The 23,203-nt window shown below is 47.3% G+C and overlaps 1 protein-coding gene across 1 annotated transcript in view; it reads right to left on the bottom strand.

Moving 5' to 3' along the window:
* Window positions 1-12,329: 12,329 nt before the first annotated feature.
* Window positions 12,330-23,203, bottom strand: part of wnt11 (wingless-type MMTV integration site family, member 11) — a 67,889-nt gene continuing 57,015 nt past the window's right edge. Inside the window, exon 6 of the mRNA XM_078222577.1 lies at window positions 12,330-13,660. Coding sequence (XP_078078703.1) covers window positions 13,486-13,660 — 175 coding nt within the window. The 3' untranslated portion in view covers window positions 12,330-13,485. The remainder of the gene's footprint in view (window positions 13,661-23,203) is intronic.

The following is a 23,203-nucleotide window of genomic DNA, read 5'->3' as shown; positions in this document are numbered from 1 at the left end:
CCGGATCCCACAGCAATGCGGCTGACTTAACCACCCTGGGCAATGGCCTTGTTAGCTGCTCAGTCACATCGAACTCAGGTCAACTCACCATGGTAACACCAGAAAGAGGCCACTCGGGCCTCTGTGCATATGCTGGTTCTCGTCTGAGAGAGCTATTCCATAACTCCCTGCTCTTTCTCCACCATGATGGAATACTCCCCACTTGCCTGGATGGGTGCAGCTCCAAACAACACTCAAGAAACTCGACACCATCCAGGACAAAGCACCCACTTGATTGGCACCACATCCACAAATATCCACTCCCTCCACCACCTCAGTAGCAGCAGTGTGTACTATCTACAAGATGCACTGCAGCAATTCACCAAAGATCCTTAGGCAGCGCCTTCCAAACCCACGACCACTTCCATCTAGCAGGACAAGGGCAGCAGATACATGGGAACACCATCACCTGCAAGATCCCCTCCAAGCCACTCTCCATCCTGACTTGGAAATATATCACCGTTCCTTCGGAGTCGCTGGGTCAAAATCCTGGAATTCCCTCCCTAATGGCATTGTGGGTCAACCCACAGCACGTGGACTGCAGCGATTCAAGAAGGCAGCTCACCACCACCTTCTCAAGGGGCAACTAGGGATGGGCAATAAATGCTGGCCAGTGTTGCCCCTGTCCCATGAATGAATAAGAAAAAACATCCCGACTTACATTCTACTTCAATTTCTGCTCTGAAGGCTACTAATGGAGTTGCTTCCACCAGTCTTTCAGGCAGCGCCTAAAAAATTGCAACAATAATGGGGTCTTGCTAGCGATGCCTGCAAGCCAGTATCGTGTTTTTATAAATATAAGCGAATGGGGTTCAGTGGAAATCCTGTGACAATCCTGTCTGTGCACTGGCAGTGAGCAGCATGCCAGACAGAATGCCCTCGCATATAGTTTCATCCAACCGGGAGTGCCCCCAGTCCTCCAGATGTGAGAGACTTCAATGCCACAGTGCGGTAACAAGGATATAATTTCCTACAGCATTTCCCCCATTTCACTGAACGTCGACCAGGTTGTTTTAAACTGCATTAACTATTAACTTCACCCAGCTTTATTGGGCAATTTATTGTAATGATGTGGAGATGTCGGTGTTGGACTGGGGTAAGCACAGTAAGAAGTCTCACAACACCAGGTTAAAGTCCAACAGGTTTATTTGGTAGCAAATACCATAAGCTTTCGGAGCACAGCTCCTTCGTCAGATGGAGTGGATATCTGTTCTCCTGGGAGAACAGATATCCACCCCATCTGACGAAGGAGCTGTGCTCCGAAAGCTTATGGTATTTGCTACCAAATAAACCTGTTGCAATTTATTGTACACAGCTTTATCAGGAGCTTTGCATCGATAGTTTCTCCACTGCTGCATATCTGCACTATCTTTGAAACCGTCATGGGGTGCGTGACTTCTGCCAGCCGTGACACAGCAAACTCAGCCATTTTAACATTCTCAAACTTGGCTCCAGTTCAGCCAAGGGCCTCGTCCAGTCCTATCTTTGAAACCTCCTCCACTCCCACAACTCTCTGAGATATCTGCGTTCCCCTAATTCTGGCCCCCTGTCCTTTCCCAATTATACATTTCTTACCACTGGGGGCCATACTTCCAACTACCTACGTACCATGTTCTGGAATTCCCTCCCTAAACCTTTCCATCTCTCCTTTTGCTTTTAAAGACTGATTCCTTAACTTGAGTTCAAGGGCACTATATGAACGTGAGTTGTTGTTGCTGCCGTTAATTTCTTTTTCATACATTCAAGGCTAGGCCAGCATTTATTGCCCATCCCTAATTACTCTCGAGAAGGTGGTGGTGAGCTGCCTTCTTGAACCGCTGCTGCAGTCCATGTGGTGTAGGCACACCCACAGTGCTGTTAGGGAGGGAATTCCAGGATTCTGACCCAGCGACAGTGAAGGAACGGCCGATATATTTCCAAGTCAGGATGGTGAGTGGCTTGGAGGGGAACTTGCAGGTGGTGGTGTATCTGCTGCCCTTGTCCTTCTAGATGGTAGTGGCCATGGGTTTGGAAGGTGCTGTCTAAGGAGCCTTTGTGAGTCACTGTAGTGGATCTTGTAGATAGTACACACTGCTGCTACTGAGCGTTGGTGGTGGAGGGCTTGAATGTTGTGGATGTGGTACCAATCATGCGGGCTGCTTTGTCCTGGATGGTGTTGAGCTTCTTGAGTGTTGTTGGAGATTCATCCATCCAGGCAAGTGGGGAGTATTCCATCACACTCCTGATTTGTGCCTTGTAGATGGTGGACAGGCTTTGGGGAGTCAGGAGGTGAGTTACTTGCCCCAGTATTCCTAGCCTTTGAGCTGCTCTGGTAGCCGCAATATTTATATGGAGAGTCCAATTCAATTTCTGTTCAGTGGTAACCCCCAGGGTGTTGATAGTGGAGGAATCAGTGATGGTGATGCCATTGAATGTCATGGGGCGATGGTTCGATTCTATCCTGTTGAGATGGTCATTGCCTGGCGCTCGTGTGACACACATGTTACTTGCCACTTGTCAGCCCAGTCCTGGATATTGCTCAGGGAAGAGAGGCTAAACTCTTCATTTCTTTTCCTACTCTTTGAACCAAACTCCATGGGCTGGATTTTCCGGCCTCACTCGTCCCGAAATCGTAAAATCCCACCCGAGGTCAATGGATCTTTCCATGGTCCGCCCCTCGCCCGCTCCGATTCCCGTGGCGGACAGGACGGTAAAATTCTGGCCACGTTTACATCTCATAAATGGGGTTTCTGCTGGAGTTATATCGACAGAGACAGAGAAGCCTTGAAGAAAGCCAGTCCCTAAGACCTGCCAAAGCAGCCACTATGTTTTTAACATGAATTTTCCTGCGGGACAGTAAGCAGCCTTTCCATATATTTCCCTTCCGTTTTCAGCCAAGCGCTCTCTCAGGGTGGATGGAAGTGATTTTGTGGCCACTCTTTGGAGGACAGCAGGGAGTTCTCCTCATTCTCCCAGTCAATGTTTATCCCTCAACTGACATCACGGAAACAGATTATCTGCTCACAATCACATTGCTGTTTTGTGGGATCTTGCTGTGCACAAATTGGCTGCCATGTTTCCTACTTTGCAATGAAAGTATTTCATTGGCTTTAACGCTCTCTGGGATGCCCTGATGTTTTGAAAAGTACATCATCGATGCAAGTCCTTTTTGTGTCTGAGTCAGGGTCAACTGGAGCTCAGCAGGGTTCTACTCTGCGTCTAACCCAGATCACACTGAGTTTCAAAGCACCAGGCACAAAACCTAGGGACGGGAAATAATGTTCCATTGCTCATCACCGACAGCCCTCAATTTTTTGAATTTTAAAGTATTAAAATGAAAGTGTTTGCATGGTGAGAAAGTTCAAACCACAGTGTGTTTGTTGGCTGGTGCCATTGTATGTCTACCGCAAGTATTCCCCTGTGACTGACAGCTCGTAGGTGCGTGTGCATCTGTGTGTGTTGGTGAGTGTGTGTGTGTGGGTGAGTGTGTGCGTGTGTGTGTGTGCATGTGTGTGTGAGTGCGTGTGTGCATATGTGCGTGTGCGTGCATGTGTGTGTGTGCATGCATGCGTGTGTGTGTTTGAGTGCGTACATGCATGCGTACATGTGTGTGTGTGTCTGTGTGCGTGTGTGCGTGTGTGTGTGTGTGTGTGTGTGTGTGTGGAAACCGGAGCACCCAGAGGAAACCCACGCAGACACGGGGAGAACATGCAAACCTCACACAGTCACTCAAAGCCAGAATGGAGCCTGGGTCCCTGATGCTGAGAGGCCACAGTGCTATGGGAGGCAGTACAGCGACGATTCACTAGATTGACCCCTGGGATGAGGGGGTGATATTCTCTGGAGTTTAGAAGAATGAGAGACGATCTCATTGAAACCTAGAAGATTCTGGAGGCGTTTGACAGAGGGACACTGATTGTTTCCGCTGGTCCGGGAATCTGAAACACGGGGGCGCAGGCTCAGGATAAAAGGCCAAACATTAGGACTGAGATGAGGAGAAATTTCTTCAGTACAAAGGTTGTGAATCTTTGGAATTCTCAGAGGGCTGCGGGTGTTCCATTCTGGAATATATTTAAGGCTGGGATTGACTGAGTTCTAGTCTCTTAGGGAGGGTTACGGGGAACAGGTGGTAAAGTGGAGTTGAAGCTGAAGATCAGCCACGATGGCAGAGCAGGCTCGATGGGCCGAATGGACCACTCCTGCTCCTGTCTCATCTTGTGGGACTGAGCAGATATGAGTTAATAGAATGACTGTGTGGGCTCGAGGGGCAGAATAGCTTTAACCCCATTCCAATCACCTGTGGATTGCAAAGGACATGAATTCAGCACAGTGCTTTGTGAAAGTGCATCTGAAATCCCGGGGCTTGACTCGCTCAGCCTCTGGGGTTTGGGATTTTATAGAGCTTTATCTTCAGGGCAACATGACAAGCTGTTGTTTGACTTCTTCTGGGGATTAAATGGGTTGGTTAGATGAGAGAGCAGATCACTTATAATCTGTCCTTCAGTGGATGGGTAGACCTTTCTCTGTCTGTTGGTTCTTTGTCTAAAGGCGGCATGGTGGCACAGTGGTGAGCACCACCAGGGACCCGGGTTCGATTCCTGAGGTCACTATCTGTGCAGAGTCTGTACATTCTCCCCGTGTCTGCGTGCGTTTCCTCCGGGTGCTCTGGTTTCCTCCCACAGTCCGAAAGATGTACTGGTTAGGTGCATTGGCCATGCCAAATTCTCCCTCAGTGTACCCGAACAGGTGCCGGAGTGTGGCAAGTAGGGGATTTGCACAGTAACTTCATTGCAATGTTAATGTAAGCCTACCTGTGACACTAATAAATAAACTTGTTTCTATTTGTCTGGGTTGGGGGGAGGTTTACACGGCTAGCCGGTGCTAGGAGGTTTTGTAAATGGGGGCGACTAGGGGATTTTCACAGTAACTTCACTGCAGTGTTAATGTAAGACTACTTCTGACTAATAAATAAACTTTAACTTTAACAAACAGATGCAGCAGTGACTTGGAGAACGAGAAAGGTTCAAATTTACCCCCTGCCCCCACCTCACCTCAGCTACTTCCTCCAATAAATTATAGCCACCATTATCCGCTGAACCCCACTGCTTCCCCGGATGTAAATGAGACCTATAACCTTGAGAAAGCAAACCCCTCTGTATAATATGGCCATCAGCACAGCAACAAAGGGCAAATGGTTATTTAACGCCCTGCAGAAAGTGATCATTAATGCCAAGATAAACATTCTCAGCAGCCTTTTCCTGTACGTAACCCTGGTATGGGACTGGTCATAAAATGACTGATTTGATCCTTCACGCGTTGTGCTGGAGGTTGAGGTCACCCTGTCTGGAATGGCCACCGGAGCTCTTCCTCCAGTGCCCAACAGTCAAGACAGAGATTTCTTTGTGGTTTCTCTGGATGGGTGAAGCTCTGTTCGTTTAAGCGAGCGTAAATCTTAGCTTCAGAAAAGACAAAGAAAGGAGAATCCATGTCAGTTTTTGCCGATAAAACCATCTCTTTGACCAAACTTTCAGTCATCTCTCCTTCTTTCAACACTTTTCGTCTGAGATCATTTTTCTACCAGTAAAGGTGGCCTAGTGGTATGTCACTGAACGAGCAATCCAGAGGTCTCAGGCTAATGCTCTGGGCGACACGGGTTCAAATCCCACCACGGCATCTGTGGGAATTTAAATTCACTTTGGAGACAGTGACTCTGGTTCCCTTGTGCAGGGAAGGAAATTTACCATTCTTCCTCACCTTATCTACATCGTCCCTCAGCAATATGGGTGACTCCTAATGGCCCTCTGAGATGGCTGAGCAAGCCATTCAGTTGTACCGAGCCATTCCAGAAAATTCCAGACAGATGCTCTGCAGTGGTTCAAGAGAGTGACTCAACACCATCATCTCAAAGGCAACGAGAGATGACCAACAAATGCTGGACTTGTTGCACCGAGATCCCATTGAAAATTAATAAAATACATAATACAAATTGTTGTTGTCGAGTTCAATGGATTTTTCATAGAATCAAAGGATCTACGATGCAGAAGGAGACCATTCGGCCCATCGAGTCTGCACTTACTACAATCCCACCCAGGTCCTGTCCTATCCCCATAACCCCATACATTCAGCCTCCTAATCCCCCTGACACTAAGAGGCAATTTAGCATGGCCAATCAAACAAACTGGCACATCTTTGGACTCCCACGTAGACACGGGGAGAATGTGCAAACTCCACACAAACAGTGACCCGAGGCCATTATCGAACCCGGGTCCCTGGCGCTGTGAGGCAGCAGTGCTAACCACTGCGCCACCGTGCCACTCCTATTTTTAAGGAGGTTCTTCAAGTAGGTGTGTGTCATGGGATCATCAGAGAGGATTCTGTTTTTACTCCCATGCATTTTGATTTTGAAAGTTTTTAAGTTTATTTATTAGTGTCACAAGTCAGTTTACATCAACACTGCAATGAAGTTACTGTGAAAATCCCCTAGTCGCCACACTCTGGCGCCTGTTCGGGTACACTGAGGGAGAATTTAGCATGGCCAGTGCACCTAACCAGCACATCTTTCAGGCTGTGGGAGGAAACCGGAGCACCCGGAGGAAACCCATGCAGACACGGGGAGAATGTGCAAACTCCACACAGACAGTGACCCAAGCCGAGAATTGAACCCGGATTGCTGGCGCTGTGGGGCAGCAGTGCTAACCACTGTGCCACCGTGCCACCCATGAGATTCCAGGGCATCACACATCTCAGTAAAATATATTGTACTGTGGTTTTCATAAAGTTTCTAAACTAACATCTTGCTCACTGATCATGATAGAAGCTCTGAGAGCGAACCACCAAATCTGGCATTTTCTTGGTGATCCAGATGTAGCTGCTTTGCTGGGGATTTGCAGATCATACTGAGATCAATATGGATGCTGTGATGGTTCACCACACTCCGTTTTCTCCGGCAGATCAGGAGTTGGGGGAATGGAGCAGTGACAGGTGAATGATATTTAATTTGGGAAAGTGCAGTGTTGGGCTTGTGAGCGAGGGCGAACGTGCAACATGTGCAAATCTTCAGAAAAAAGTATTAAAGAAATACAACAACCTCCAAAGATTCATAAGCAGTTTTGTAGTAGCATGGCCCTTTAAGGAGGGGGAGGGTGTTTCCCGGAGGACCACATGTGTTAGAATGTAACCGGTGACAACTTTCTATCAGACACAATGTGACCAATGGTAACAAGCTGTAAGGGTCAGCTGACCCAGTAAACCATGGAACCAATTACAGTGTGATGTGATGGTCAGCTGACCAGCCAACACACGATAAATAAGAACCTGTTGGAAATTGCAGACAGCTTGGATTGGCCCAGGACGTGGCCTCAAGTTTGGAGTAAGGATGTTTCTTTATTAAACCCTTTCTTTGATTTATAAGTTGGAGTAAGTTTTGTTATATTTTTATTGTCTGTATTTGAAGAGTTCCTTCTGAAGAAACAACATGATCAGTGAGGACTCTATGGATCGCTCCGGCAAGAATCTGAGCCAATGGGCAGGAGGGCGCAGACCATGAGTCGAGGAGGGACTGGCAGTGGGAGCCAGGGAGTCGAGTAGAGCAGTCGCCTTTGCAATCTAGTCTGACCCTGTTGAGCTTACATATAATTATTCTGTTGGCAATAAAGCCTTTATTGCTAAAGTGGCACCGAGTCCCCCTCGACTTATTACACTGGCGACGAGGCAAAACATAAGTCATTGGGGATCGCAGTGGTTCAGTTTCCAACCGGGATGTTCCATAGGGTCCCCGCCCATCACATGGCCCTCAGGAAATGCCCCCCCCCCCGCCCCCCCCCCCCCCCCCCCCCCCGCAACCCCATCCCTTCATCCCTTTAGCCCCAAGAGCTATATCCAATTTCTTCTTGAAATCAGACAACGTTTTGGCTTCAACTACTTTCTGTGGTAGTGAATTCCATACATTTGGCATGATGGCACAATGGTTAGCACTGCTGCCTCACATCACCAGGGACCTGGGTTTGATTCCCAGCTTGGGTCACTGTCTGTGTGGAGTTTGCACGTTGTCCCCGTGTCTGCGTGGGTTTCCTCCGGGTGCTCCGGTTTCCTCCCACAGTCTGAAAGACGTGCTGGTTTGGTCCATTGGCCGTGCTAAATTCTCCCTCAGTGTACCCGAACAGGCACCGGAGTGCAGCAACTAGGGGATTTTCACAGTACCTTCATTGCAATGTTAATGTAAACCTACTTGTGACACTAATAAAATAAATACACATTCATTACTCTCTAGGTGAAGAAATTTCTCCTCACCTCAGTTCTAAAAGGTTTACCCCTTATCCTCAAACTATGACCCCTAGTTCTGGACTCCCCCACCTTTGGGAACATTCTTTCTGAATCTACTATGTCTTACCCTGTTAGAATTTTATAAGTTTCTATGAGATTCCCTCTCACTCTTCTAAACTCCAGTGAATATAATCCTAACCGACTTAGTCTCTCCTCATATGACGGACCTGCCATCTTCTTTGAATGGTGCTGATGGGGGTTTTTGACCTTCACCTGAGGGGCATCAGTTGGACATCTCATCTAAGAGACGGCACCTCCAACAGTGCAGGACTTCCTCAGTATGGCGCTGGCTGTATCACCCTGGGGTACTAATTACCCAAAGCTAGACATGAACTCACCATTCAGTATAGATGATAGAAAGTAGAGAGAGTTGTTGTGTGATAGTTTAAAGTTTTAAAATTTATTTACCAGTGTCCCAAGTAGGCTTACATTAACACTGCAATGACGTTACTGTGAAAATCCCCTAGTCGCCACACTCCGGGCACACTGAGGGAGAATTTAGCCTGGCCAATCATTGAATCATAGAATCCGTACAGTGCAGAAGGAGGCCATTTGGCCCATCAAGCCTGCACCCCCAGGCTCCTATCCAGGGAGCCTCCCATCCCATTCCACAATCCCACCCAGGCTCTATCCCCGAAACCCCATATATTTACCCTGCTAATTCCCCTGACATTAAGGGACAATTTAGCATGGCCAATCCACCTAACCCACACATCTTTGGACTGTGGGAGGAAACCGGAGCACCCGGAGGAAACCCACGCAGACACAGAGAGAACGTCCACACAGACAGTGACCCAAGTCGGGTATCAAACCCGGGTCCCTGGTGCTGTGTGGCAGCAGTGCTAACCACTGTGCCACCGTACCGCCCTTAGACCACTTCCTGCTACACCATCACCTAACAGAATTTGTAATCCTAGCGCGTGACTTGCTTATGAAAACCAGCCTCCCATCCATTGACTCTGTCTATACTTCCCGCTGCCTCAGCAAAGCAGCCAGCATAGTTAAGGACCCCACGCACCCCGGAATCCTCTCTTCCACCTTCTTCCTTCGGGAAAAAGATACAAAAGTCTGAGGTCACGTACCAACCGACTCAAGAACAGCTTCTTCCCTGCTGCTGCCAGACTTTTGAATGGACCTATCTTGCATTTAGTTGATCTTTCTCTACACCCTAGCTATGACTGTGACACTCTGCACTCTCTCGTTTCCTTCCCTATGAGCAGTATGTTTTGTCTGTATAGCGTGCAAGAAGCAATACTTTTCACTGTATGTTAATATATGTGACAATAATAAATCAAATCAAATCAAACCCAGTGCAAACTTCAAGCTTCCTGTGATTATCCAAGTGTTCGATACAAAATTACAACCAGAAGCAAGGGTACAGTGTGGAGATCAACACTGGCCAGATTTATACGTGTGTGTGTGTAAGAGTGTGAGAGTGAGTGTGTGTGTCAGTGTGTTCAGTACTCCAGATGAATTGCTGAATGAACGGTTAAATGAGCCGTGTTACAACAGCTTCCAATCAGTTATTTTGAACTGCAGTTTTACTGTGTTTTTGATTCATGCGTTAAATTTCTTGGCGGCGTTCCTTTGTCTGTTCTTCCAGGCTAGCGGCCCGGGTTTTTGAAGCTATTTCTCTGCTACATTGCCAGATTTTCTCCCTGGAGATCATTCAGTCAGCAGATAACGGTGCCCATCTGATGCTGACCTTCAAGCCCCTTGAAACCGCTCAACCTGCCAGTGCCTACTCTTTGAAAGTGCCATTTAACAAGTCCCACTCCCTCTCTGCTCTTTTCGCGTCACTGAGACTCCCTCCTCCTCAGTTATTGACATTATTGAATGTGTTTCTACTACCATTTCGAGCAGTATGTTTCACATCGCAATTCCTGGTGTCAAAGAAAAATTATCTTCATCTTCCCCGCTGGTTCTTTCGCTAATTATCTTAAAAATCTGTGTCCTCTGGTTACTGACTTTCCTGCCAGTTTCTCCATATTTAACTAATTAAAACCCTTCATTATTCAATAAAATCTCCCCCTGAACCTTCTCTGCACTAAGGAGAACAATCCCAGCTTCTCCAGTCTCTCTGCGTAATCCCTGGTACTATCTTGCTCAGCCTCCTCTGTACCCTCTGGAAGACCTTTGCATCCTTCCCAATATGTAGTGCCCAGAATTTAAATTGTTCCATAAAATCTTTGACCACGTTTTTGGTCACCTGTCCTGTTTGGTTCAATGAGTTGGATAGTCAATATATTTTCCAAAAGACAGGAGAGTCTAAATCTAGTGGACATAGGTTTAAGGTGAGAGAGGAGAGATACAAAAGTGTCCAGAGGGGCAATGTTTTCACACAGAGGGTGGTGAGTGTCTGGAACAAGCTGCCAGATGTAGTAGTAGAGGCGGGTACAATTTTGTCTTTTAAAAAGCATTTAGACAGTTACATGGGTAAGATGGGTATAGAGGGATATGGGCCAAATGTGGGCAATTGGGACTAGCTTAGTGATTAAATAAAAAAGGGCAGCATGGACAAACAGGCCGAAGGGCCCGTTTCCATGCTGTAAACCTCTATGAATCAATGGTTTAATGCTTCTCTGCTTGATTATGTGAGTCTGGTAACTCATCTAAGCTCACTGTGCTAGAAAGACCAAGCATGAGTGTAGATGTTTGGCCACACCAGCGGTGTAAACTCTGACATCATTTCATTCGACACAGCGCTGTTACGGGCTTCTTACCAATCGTGATTGCCTAAAACTCGGTCCATTTAGACAACCTCCCTTCTGTCACTGTGCAGAGGGGCCGAGGGTCCACCCCTTCGCCCAGAAAGTAAATCATTCCTGATCAACCTAATTTCCAGATCTCCCTGGTCAGTGTAGCTTTTTCAGTTTAAGGCCTCTTATCAACCTGACACCAAGGTTTGCCTTGGGTGAATGGGCGAAACAGCTTGCCCACTGTTACCTGCAAATATACTATCGCCCCCCGCGTCAGCGTTTTGGCATACTGATTCTGCTCCTCTTAACGATGACTTAAGTTTAGTTTATTTATTAGTGTCACAAGTAGGCTTAGATTAACACTGCAATGAAGTTACTGTGAAAATCCCCTAGTCTCCACACTCCGGCGCCTGTTCGGGTACACTGAGGGAGAATTTAGCATGGCCAATGCGCCTAACTGTGGGAGGAAACCGGAGCACTCAGGGGAAACCCACGCAGACACTGGGAGAACGTGCAGACTCCACACGGACAGTGACCCAAGTCGGGAATTGAACCCGGGTCCCTGGCGCTGTGAGGCTGCAATGCTAACCACTGTGCCATTATGGGCCCTCATTCCTCAGTGAGGGAGATGAGGAGACTTTCCTTCACTCTCAGAGGGTTGTTAGTGTTTGGAACACCCTTCTCCCAGACAGCAATGGAGAACATTGAACATATAGAGGCGGCACGGTGGCACAATGGTTAGCACTGCTGCCTCACAGCACCAGGGACCCGGGTTCGATTCCAGACTTGGGTCACTGTCTGTGTGAAGTCTGCACGTTCTCCCCGTGTCTGCGTGGGTTTCCTCCCACAGCCCAAAGATGTGCGGGTTAGGTGGATTGGCCATGCTAAATTGCCCCTCAGTGTCAGGTGGACTAGCTGGGGTAAATGCATGGGGCTATGGGGATAGGGTCTGGGTTGGATGGCGGTTGGTGCAGATTCGACAGACCGAGCGGCCTCTTTCTGCACTGTAGGATTCTATGATAAAACCATGGCTGAATTCCTCTGGGCAGCTAACATTAAAGTGTGTAGGTGAGGTCCCAGATGGTTATTGGTGTCAGTGGCAGTATAATATCTGTTGGTTGTAATCGAGAAAATCCCTTTATGACCAGCGATAGAGTGGAGGTGTTAGGGATAGCTGATGAGGTTAGAGTTACAGAGAAAGAGAGACGTACACACACTATAAGACTAGAATTGCTAGATAAGCGATGTAAGACATCTTACGAATTTAAGTAACAAAATAAGAAATAGTCTGACGTTTTAAAAATGTATTTATTTAAAAGTCTTTCAAAGAAAAAAAATAGGACACTGTTTTCACAAAAACCTTTATATTTAAGTCTCCACAAAAAAAAATTCTAAAGTCTTATAAATATTAATGTTTTTCAGATTTTTAAAAATTATTTGGTAGCCAGGAGTAGAAAATATATGTACAGATTATATATCTACAGTCACTGCTGGGGCACTGTGGAAACGCCATTGCCAACAATGCCAGGGCCACTGTTCAGGAGAGCGGCAAATGTCTGATTCCGTGTTGAAATTCCGATCCTGTACCTGGAGAGGTCTTGGAGGAACCTGGAGACGTGCGATTTCCTGCACCCGGAAAGGTGAAACCGGGATGCATCCCTGAACCTGTTGTGTTCAATTGCGTCGCCCATCAGTTTTTTGCCAGGACCTGATTAGAAGAGCCATTCTGGGGGAGCTTGTATCCACGGGATGCACCTCACCCTCCTCCTCCCCCCTTCACCCTTCCCCCACTCCCACCCTGCTGTGGCTTCCTGCATGCCAGATCTCCACCTTCTCTAGTGCACGTCCACCACCCGCCCATTGTTTGGTCTCCTTGGTTCCTCCAGCGCTTGAGACAAAACTCAAGTGTCTCTTGGCCAAAATTCACCAATCCTTAAAACTTGTCCAACCCCCAGCTATCTTTTTACCTCATGTGAGGGAAAGGGGAGGGGGGTAGGGAAAGGGGAGGGGGGCATGCAGAGGCGCTAAAGCGAGTGGGTGCTTCCTTCCCCCAAGCCTGGAGACGGGTGACAGAACCTCACCCGGACAGACCAGAGAGTTGTCAGCGCCGCAGCGACCGTGTCCCCTCATCGAGGCTTTCCCGCTTCCCATCCTCTTCAAATCCAGTGGGAAACAGGGCCAGGCTTTTTGAAAGAATGTCACTCAGCCCAGGTTGCACTGACAGGTCCATCGTGTTGACAGCTGGAAGGCAGCGCCTGGATTCGACACAGCCTGAACCATCAGGGTAAGGTAAAGTTCGCTTTGTCAGCAAGGTTCTTCATTTCGTCCAATCTCCCTGCGTGTGTCTTTGTGGAGGGGCATTGGGGGTGGGGGGAATGGGTGGGGAGGGCAAAGGAACCTGGGGGGGAAGGAGGTGTGGGGGGGGTGGGGGGGACAGCCGAGGAACTCACTTGCAGACGTATCTTTCCACTATCCTCTCACACTTCTTGCACGTTACATAGCAACACCAGTGGTACTTGCAGTGACAGCGTTCCACCAGCTTCTCCATGTACGGGTTGTAACCCCTGCCACAGCACATCAGGGTGCAGCTGTCGCTGCCATTGGATGTTTTGTTGCATTGTCTGGAAAAGAGGAGAAGGGAGTGGGAAAGAAGCAATGCGAAGAATAAATCAGAAATCGCTACTAGTTAAAGCAGCCAGCATAATCAAGGAGACCACACACCCTGGACGTCTCTTCCACCAAAGTCTGAGGTCACGTACCAACCGATTCAAGAACAGCTTCTTCCCTGCTGCTGTGAGACTTTTGAATGGACTTACCTTGCATTAAGTTGATCTTTCTCTATACCCTAGCTGTGACTGTAACACTGCATTCTGAACTCTCTCCTTTCCTTCTCTATGAACGGTATGTATAGTGCGCAAGAATCAATACTTTTCACTGTATGCTAATACATGTGACAATAATAAATCAAATCAAATCAGATCCTGAAGAGCCGTCTTGTTCACTTTCCACAATGGATTGATTTTTAAAAATCATGCATGAGATACGGATACCTCTGATAGGGCCAGCATTTCCTTTATGAATTCGTGGGACATGGGCGTCGCTGGCTGGGTCAGTATTTGTTGCCCATCCCTAATTGCCCTTGAACTGAGTGTCTCACTCGGCCATTTCAGAGGGCGGTTAAGAGTCAGCCACATTGCTGTGGCACTGGAGTCACATGTAGGCCAGACCGGGTAAGGACGGCAGATTTCCTTCCCTAAAGGACATTAGTGAACCAGATGGGTTTTTCCCTCAATCGACAGTGGTTTCACGGTCATCAGTAGCTTCTTAGTTCCAAAGAAATAATTTGTTTTCCCGTTCCCACCAGTGGGATTTCCGGTCCTGCCAACAGTGACCCCCCCCCCCCCCCGCCCCCCCCCCCCCCCCCCCAACCCCACTGCCGACGGGTTTCCCGGCAGCGGAGGGAATCCACATCGACAGCGGGGGGACAGGAAGATCTCACCATCAGCCAATGGCGGGCCACTATCTCTGCCGCAAAATGCACCCGGGGGATGGGGGGGCTCAAAAATGCCGCCTAATGATCTGGGTCAGGAGTCACATGTAGGCCAGACTGGGTTAGGACAACAGATCTCCTTCCCTAGAGGACTCTAGTGAATCAGATGGGTTTTAACAACATTGGTAGGTTTTTTTGGTCACTGGTTTTGCATTCAATTCCTGATTTTATTCATTGGATTTAAACTCATGGGTAATAGATAATGGAATGCTAGCTTCTATTTCAAGGAGGGGTTGGAGTGTAGAAGTAAAGAGTGTTGCTGCAACATGACCCCAACTTCCCACCTCCCCCACCCTCCCAAATTGGGTATATGGGAATATCAAGAACAGCTCATTCAACTCCTCCAACCTGCTCTGACATTCAATGAGACCACAGATGGTCAATACCACAACTCCATTCACCCTCCATTAACCAATATTCTTTAATACCCTCCTCCAACAAAATGTCCTGATCTAATCATAAAAGCTCATTTGTTCCCCAGCATTGTAGGGTGGCACGGTGGTTAGCACTGCTGCCTCACTGCGCCAAGGACCTGGGTTCGATTCCCGGCTTGGGTCACTGTCTGTGTGGAGTTTGCATGTTCTCCCCGTGTCTGCGTGGGTTTCCTCTGGGAGCTCCGGTTTCCTCACACAGCCCAAAGTGTGCGGGTTAGGTTGATTGGCCATGCTAAATTGCCTCTTAGTGTCAGGGAGTTTAGCAGGGTAAATAGAAGGGGATAGGGCTTGGGTGGGATTGTTTTTGATGGGCCGAATGGCCTCCTTCTGCACTGTAGGGAATTCTATGATCCATTATCTTTAGCGAGACCAGAGTTCCAAACCTCTATTGACATTTGTGTTCCCTGGTTTCTCTCCCAAAGCGGTCTCTGATTTTAAGATTCGGTTCTCTTGTTCTTCCCCCAGCAGAGGAAATAATCTCTCCACATCAATCCTATCGAATCCTTTCAACATTCTGAACACCTCAAATCAGCCTAACCCTTAATCTCCTCTATTTAAGGGAATACAAGCCAGATTTATGCAACCTGTCTTTATAATCTAATCCTCTTATCGCTGTATTATTCATTCCTTTATACTGCATCAGAGCTTGTTTTATAATTACTCCTAACCTCACAAAGAGTTTCTTGTTGTGATTGTTGTGTTGTGCAGTTGGAGCATATCCACTCCACAAAATGACGGGAAACAGAGTACAGAGATAAACTTAGCAAATGTGCGAATGTTAGAATTCAATAAAACTCTCAAGGACAAAGTGCAATTCATATATGTCATTGACACATATGTTAGACTGCACATGCAACCAATAACCTGTCAAGATAGGATTGTCACAGCTTCTAACTCTTTTCTTGTGTTCCTATAAAAGTTAAATTCACTGGAATTTAGAAGAGTGAGAGGGGATCTCATAGAAGCTTATAAAATTCTAACAGGGTTAGGCAGGGTAGATTCCGAAAGAATGTTCCCGATGGTGGGGGAGTCCAGAACTAGGAGTCATAGTTTGAGGATAAGGGGTAAACCTTTTAGAACGGAGGTGAGGAGAAATTTCTTCACCTAGAGAGTGGTGAACATAGAATCCCTACAGTGCAGAAGAAAGCCAATCGGCGCATCGAGCCTGCACCGACCACAATCCCACCCAGGCCCTATTCCCTTAACCCCATGTATTTGCCCTGCGAATCCCCCTGACACTAAGGGACAATTTAGCATGGCCAATCCACCTAAGCTACACATCTTTGAGTGTGGGAGGAAACCGGAGCACCTGGAGGAAACCCACGCAGACACAGCGAGAACATGCAGACTCCATACAGACAGTGATCCAAGCCGGGAATCGAACCCGGGTCCCTGGCGCTGTGAAGGCAGCAGAGCTAACCACTGTGCCACCATGCCCGGGTCCCTGTGGAATTCACTACGACAGAAAGTAGTTGAGGCCAAAATGTTGAGAGATTTCAAGAAGAAATTAGATATAGCTCTTGGGGCTAAAGGGATCAGGGGTTAGGGTGGGGGGAAGGCTGGATCAGGATATTGAATTTGATGATCAGCCATGATCAAAATGAATAACAGAATAGGCTCGAAGGGCCGAATGGCCTACTCCTGCTTCTAGTTTCTACGAAAGGGTTGGAACAGACCCTCAAACTGGTCCAAACTAGACCATTCTTTTGTATCCCTCCATTCCCACTCCGTTCATATGGCTATCTAGATAAGTCTTAAACGTTCCCAGTGTGTCCGCCTCCACCACCTTGCCTGGCAGCGCATTCCAGGCCCCCACCATCCTCTGTGTAAAATATGTCCTTCTGATATCTGTGTTAAACCTCCCCCCCTTCACCTTCCAATTGCTCTCCCTAAATGCTCCCTCGGGAAGCAGGAGGCAGGAAGAGGTTCTATCTCCCAAATCATCACCTATAAATCCTCAAAGCAGCCTTTGAGGACAGAGTCATCAGCCCCACCCTGGTTACCCATGAACCAGGTCCAGTTTGGACAGCGTGTTTTAGGTGTTTGACTGTCTCGGAGTCAGCTACATTCCAGGGGTTTCACGGGGCTGAGAGGATCCTCACTCACTGCTGATACTGAGGCCGTCCTCACTGGCTTGGCTTCAGGTTCAATTCCCGTGGTCTCTGTTCACACAACTCAGTAAAGTTGACAGCAGTGGTAGTTTTGCTCTATTCCTTCACGTGATGTGGGTGGCGTTGGCTGGGCCAACATTTATTACCCATCCCAAAGAGGGAAGATAATGGTTAGCTGTATTCCTGAACCGCTGAGGTTTATACATATATTGGCCGGAATTCTCCCATCCCACCCGCCACTGGAATTCTAGCGGGCGGGAGGGCGGACCATGTAAAGATCCATTGAAGTCGGGCAGGAATCTCCGGATTTTAGGGGAGCGCGGCCGGAGAATCCTGCCCATTGTTTTAATTCATTTGTGGGACATGGGCGTCGCTGGCTGACCAGCATTTATTGCCCATTCCTAGTTGCCCTTGTTCAGAGGGCAGTTGAGAGTCAAGCACATTGCTGTGGCTCTGGAGTCACATGTAGATCAGACCAGGTAAGGATGGCAGATTTCCTTCCCTAAAGGACATTAGTGAACCAGATGGGTTTTTCCAACAATCGACAACTTCCGAATTCCAGATTTTTTTTATGTGTTAACAGTGACGAAAATTTCTTCATTGACTGTAAAGTGTCTCCGACAAACTTGTATTTTGGCTCTTTGAGATCGAACTATTTTAAACACCCCCTCTCTTGAGCATGGGTGAATTTGCATGGTGTACCCCACCGCTCCAGCTTTGGTAACTGTGAGTCTACCTGGCTATCTTCCTGCCACACTCAGTGCCTCCCCCCTACAGCTGAGACAGCCTAGCCACTCGGTGACAGTTGCATTCTTTCTCTCACCTCCAGATTCACACCAAAGAGAGTCAAAATACAGTGCGGTCCCGTTATAACGCGATGGTTGGGGTCCATAAAACGTTATTGCGAAAAAAGCGGGGTCGCGCTAAATTGGGGTCGCGCTAAATTTGCCAATCATGAGCGGAAAAAAAAGGGGATTCATTGCGTTATATCCGAATTCGCGCTAAATCGGGGCGCGTTAAATCGGGGTTCCACTGTATATGTTTTCCCAAAGTACTTTACAGCCAGTTATGCGACTTACACCATATACAAGGTGATGGCTAGTGGTATTATCGCTAGATTATTAATCCAGAAACTCAGCTAACGTTCTGGGGACCCGGGTTCGAATCTCGCCACGGCAGATGGTGGAGTTTGAATTCACTAAAAAAATCTGGAATTAAGAATCTACTGATGACCATGAAACCATTGCCGATTGTCGGAAAAACCCATCTGGTTCACTCATGTCCATTAGGGAAGGCAATCTGCCGTCCTTACCTGGTCTGGCCTACATGTGACTCCCAACCCACAGCAATGTGGTTGACTCTCAACTGCCCTCTGAACAAGGACAACCAGGAATGGGCGATAAATGCTGGCCAGCCAGTGACGCCCACGTCCCACAAATGAATTTTTTAAAATGTGGTGGTATCTTCCAGTTCTGTCCACAGGTGTTGTCAGACCAGCTGAACATTTCGAGCTGTATCTGTTAGCGTTTCAAGTTCCCAGGATCCACAACAGTTTTGCAACTTTTCCCCACTTAGATCATTGGAAAATGGTCAAACTCCTGCCAAACCGCAATCTCACAAACAGAAGCCTGATTTTGAAATCTTAATTAAGTTTTGTCTAAAATATATGCTTTTGTAAAAGCATTTTCTATTGTGTTTTAGCCTCGGTTGAGTTACAGAAAGATATATGTATACGAATATGTGCAAATTGGCAAGTTATATCAGCGGTTGGTAGAAATCTCAGTCCATGCAGAAAGTGCCTTGACAATGAGTTGGTACTTTGACCCTTGTTAGACCTCTCCTGATGCAGGAGTTAGTTGTCTGGTAAATGAGTAGTTTAAGAACAACAGAACTCCCTACCACCCCATAACTTGGCACAGATTGCTGCTGGTACCAGACATGAAGACTCCAAATGGTGTCTTTACTGGAGAGTGAGGCACAGAGAGGGGCGATGATCAGGTCTCAGCTCTTGACCGGGGTGCTAAGGGCTGTACTCGTGCCTTGCTGTTTTGATTGTGTGTCAGTAGCTACCGCTCTAGTCTACAAGTCAGTTTGAGTCCCACTCCGGAGGGTTGAATACATAATTCTAATGTTCCTTAGGGAAGGAAATCTGCCGTCCTTACCCGGTCTGGCCTACATGTGACTCCAGATGGACAGCAATGTGGTTGACTCTTAAATGCCCTCAGGGATGGGCAATAAATACTGGCCCAGGCAGCGATGCCCACATCCCATGAACAAATTAAAAAGAATCCAGGCTCCCAGTGCCAGTGTGTAGGAACACAGGAACAGGAGCAGGCCATTCAGCCCATTGAGCATGTTCCACCATTCAATGAGGTAAAGTAATTTATACAGTAAATGGCAGAACCCTTAAGAGTATTGATAGGCAGAGGGATCTGGGTGTACAAGTACACAGGTCACTGAAAGTGGCAAAGCAGGTGGAGAAGGTAGTCAAGAAGGCATACGGCATGTATCTTCATTGGCCAGGGTATTGAGTTTAAAAATTGGCAAGTCATGTGGCAGCTTTATAGAACCTTAGTTAGGCCGCACTTGGAATACAGTGTTCAATTCTGGTCACCACACTACCAGAAGGATATGGAGGTTTTGGAGAGGGTACAGAAAAGATTTATCAGGATGTTGCCTGGTATGGAGGGCATTAGCTATGAGGAGAGGTTGAAGAAATTTGGTTTGTTCTCACTGTAATGACGGAGGTTGAGGGGAGACCTGATAGAAGTCTACAAGATTACGAGGGGCATGGACAGAGTGGATAGTCAGAAGCTTTTTCCCAGGGTGGAAGAGTCAATTACTAGGGGGCATAGGTTTAAGGTGCAAGGGGCAAGGTTTAAAGGAGATGTACGAGGCAAGTTTTTTTACACAAAGGGTGGTGGGTGCCTGGAACTTGCTGCCGGGGGAGGTAGTGGAAGTAGATACGATAGTGGCTTTTAAGTGGCGTCTTGACAAATACATGAATAGGATGGGAATAGAGGGATATGGTCGCCGGAAAGGTAGGGGGTTTTAGTTCAGTCTAGTTTAGGGCAACATGGTCGGTGCAGGCTTGGAGGGCTGGTTCTGTGCTGCAATTTTCTTTGTTCTTTGTTCTTTGAGGTCATGGCTGATCTGTGGCCTAACTCCATATTCCTTTGGCCCTCGACGTAACAAAAATGTAATCTATCTCAGATTTAACGATAGCGACAGATCTAGCATCAACTGGCAGTTGTGGAAGAGAGTTCCAAACCTCTCCCACTCTTTGTGTGTAGGTTCTGAGGCACTGCTGCATTGTCACAGATGCTGTCCTTCAGATGAAATGTTGAACTGACCTCTCTCAGCTGGACCTGGACGATTCTGTGACCAGTGTTTCGCAGAACAGTTTCTCCAGCTGTTCCAGCCAATTATTGACCTGCAACCAACAACAGATTATCTGGCCATTTTCACAGTGCAATTAAGGGGGAAGCTAATGGCGTAGTGGTACTGTCACTGGACTAGTAATCCACAGACCTAAGGCAATGCTCTGGGGACCTGGGTTCAAATCCAACCACGGCAGATGTTGAAACGTTACGCATTTCATCATTAGTGTAGTGGTTAGAATCCCCGCCTCTCACACGGGAGACTGGGGTTCAATTCCCCGACGGGGAGCTGTCAAGTTCCATGGAAGTGAGGCGGCAGCATGTGTTTGAACGAAGGGGTCATAGTTTGAGGATAAAGAGTAAACAATTTAGAACTGAGGTGAAGAGAAATTTCTTCACCCAGAGGGTGGTTGGCCTACTCCTTCTTCTGGTTTCTGTGTTGTTGTGCACACATTGGTTGCTGCGTTTCCTGAATTACAACAGTGACTACACTTCAAAAGTATTTCCTTGACTGAAAAGTACTTTGGGATGTTCGACTGTTGTGAAAAGTGTGATAGAAATGCAAGTTCATTCTTACCAAAAAGTGTTGGATAAACTCAGCAGGTCTGGCGGCATTCTGTGGAGTCTCTCTCTCTCTCTCCACACACACCGCCAAACCTGCTGAGTTTATCCAGCATTCTCTGTTTTTAGTTCAGATTTCCAGCATCCAGCTGAGTTTATCCAGCATTTTGCTTTCAAGTCATTCTTACCAAGTTCATTCATGCTTACACCCACTTTGCCTTTTGTTCTTTCAGCTCTCTCGCTCTCTACCCTATCCCAGACCTTCTCTTTTATGTCTTCCCCCTCCCTCCTTTGAAAAGTATAAAGCTCATTACATTTCCACCCTCTTTCAGTTCCAAAGAAAAATTATATTCAACTCAACCCATTAACTCAGTCCACAGTTGCTGCCAAACCCATTTGGTCTTAATGCAGGATTTTCTGTTTTTATTTCAGTTTTCCAGCATCCGGAGCATTTTGCTTGGATTCATTCCGACCCTTTTACTCCCTAGGCAATCTAACAGGTGTGCTTAACCCAGAAGGACCCCTTCCTTAATAGGCAAGGGGAGGTGATGGCCTAGTGGTGTTATCGCTAAACTATTAATCCAGAAACTCACCTAATGTTCTGGGGACCCGGGTTCAAATCCTGCCATGGCAGATGGTGGAATTTGAATTCAATAAAAAATATCTGGAATTAAGAACCTACTGACGACCATGAAACCCTTGTCGATTGTTGGAAAAACCCATCTGGTTCACTGATGTCCTTTAGGGAAGGGAATCTGCCGTCCTTACCTGGTCTGGTCTACATGTGACTCCAGAGGCACAGCAATGTGGTTGACTCTCAACTGCCCTCTGAAATGGCCGAGTGAGACACTCATCTTAAGGGAAACTGGGGATGGGCAACAAATGCTGACCCAGCCAGCAATGCCCATGTCCCACGAATGAGAGAAAGCCATGAACTTAACATAAAAGCAAATTACTGCGGGTGCTGGATCTGAAACAAAAACAGAAAACGTTGGAAAATCTCAGTCGGTCTGACAGCATCTGTGGAGCGAGAATAAAGCCAACGTTTTGAGTCTGTTTGACCCTTCGCAGAGCTCAATTTAAAATGTATTTAAATTGAAAATTTAAATTTAAAATTTAACTACATAACCAATAGTGTGTATGCAGGATTATAGGGTCTGCTCCATGACAGCTAATCATGCACTACGATTCAAAGTCATTAGCGACTTAACAATAAACCATAATGAGTCCCTTCTCCCCTTTCCACATTAATCACAAACTTTATACGTTTACTAATTTGCATGAACATTTAGCTCATTGAGTCATTGTGACTCTATTAACTGACTGTGATCACTAATTAATCTGCAGACAGCCTCCAGTTACAACAAGTCGTTGCTTGCACTGTTGCCGTCATTGTTAGCCACAATAGGGCATTCAGGGGATAGTGCTGTACAAGATAAGCACTCACATCACACACACCCTCAACAGGGTCAAATGTCCCAAAGTATTTCACCGGAGGGTCAATCAGTCAGAGACCTGACACCGGGTTACACAAGGGAGCTGTTAGAACAGGTAACCAACAGTTTAATCAGAGTGGGTGGCATGGTGGCACAGTGGTTAGCACTGCTGCCTCACAGCGCCAGGGACCCAGGTTTGATTCCCAGCTTGGGTCACTGTCTGTGTGGAGTTTGCATGTTCTCCCCGTGTCTGCGTGGGTTTCCTCCGGATGCTCCGGTTTCCTCCCACAGTCCAAAGATGTGCGGGTTAGGTGCATTGGCCACGCTAGATTGCCCCTGAGTGTCAAGGGGACTACAGAAAGAAGTTTACTGTGTTTACCCCAGTCCAACGCCGGCATCTCCACATCATGTCAAGGGGACTAGCAGGGTAGATACGTGGGGTTATGGGGATAGGGCCTGGGCGGGAGTGTTACTGGTTTCAGGCTCAATGGGCTGAATGGACCTGTACTATAGGGATCCTATGATTCTAAGAGTGGTAGAGAGAATTTTAAATGGGGAGAGATAGAGATGGCGAGGTGGGAAGATTTAGGGGGAGAATTCTCGAGCTTTTAAGTGCTGAAGACACAGCCACCATTGGTGGATTATAAAATTAGGCCGTCCCAGCAGGCTGGAGTAGGAGTGGGGCCTTTGGC

The sequence above is a fragment of the Mustelus asterias genome, chromosome 10, assembly GCF_964213995.1.
Source record: "Mustelus asterias chromosome 10, sMusAst1.hap1.1, whole genome shotgun sequence".
NCBI lineage: Eukaryota > Metazoa > Chordata > Chondrichthyes > Carcharhiniformes > Triakidae > Mustelus > Mustelus asterias.
This window is presented reverse-complemented; position numbering and strand designations above follow the sequence as displayed.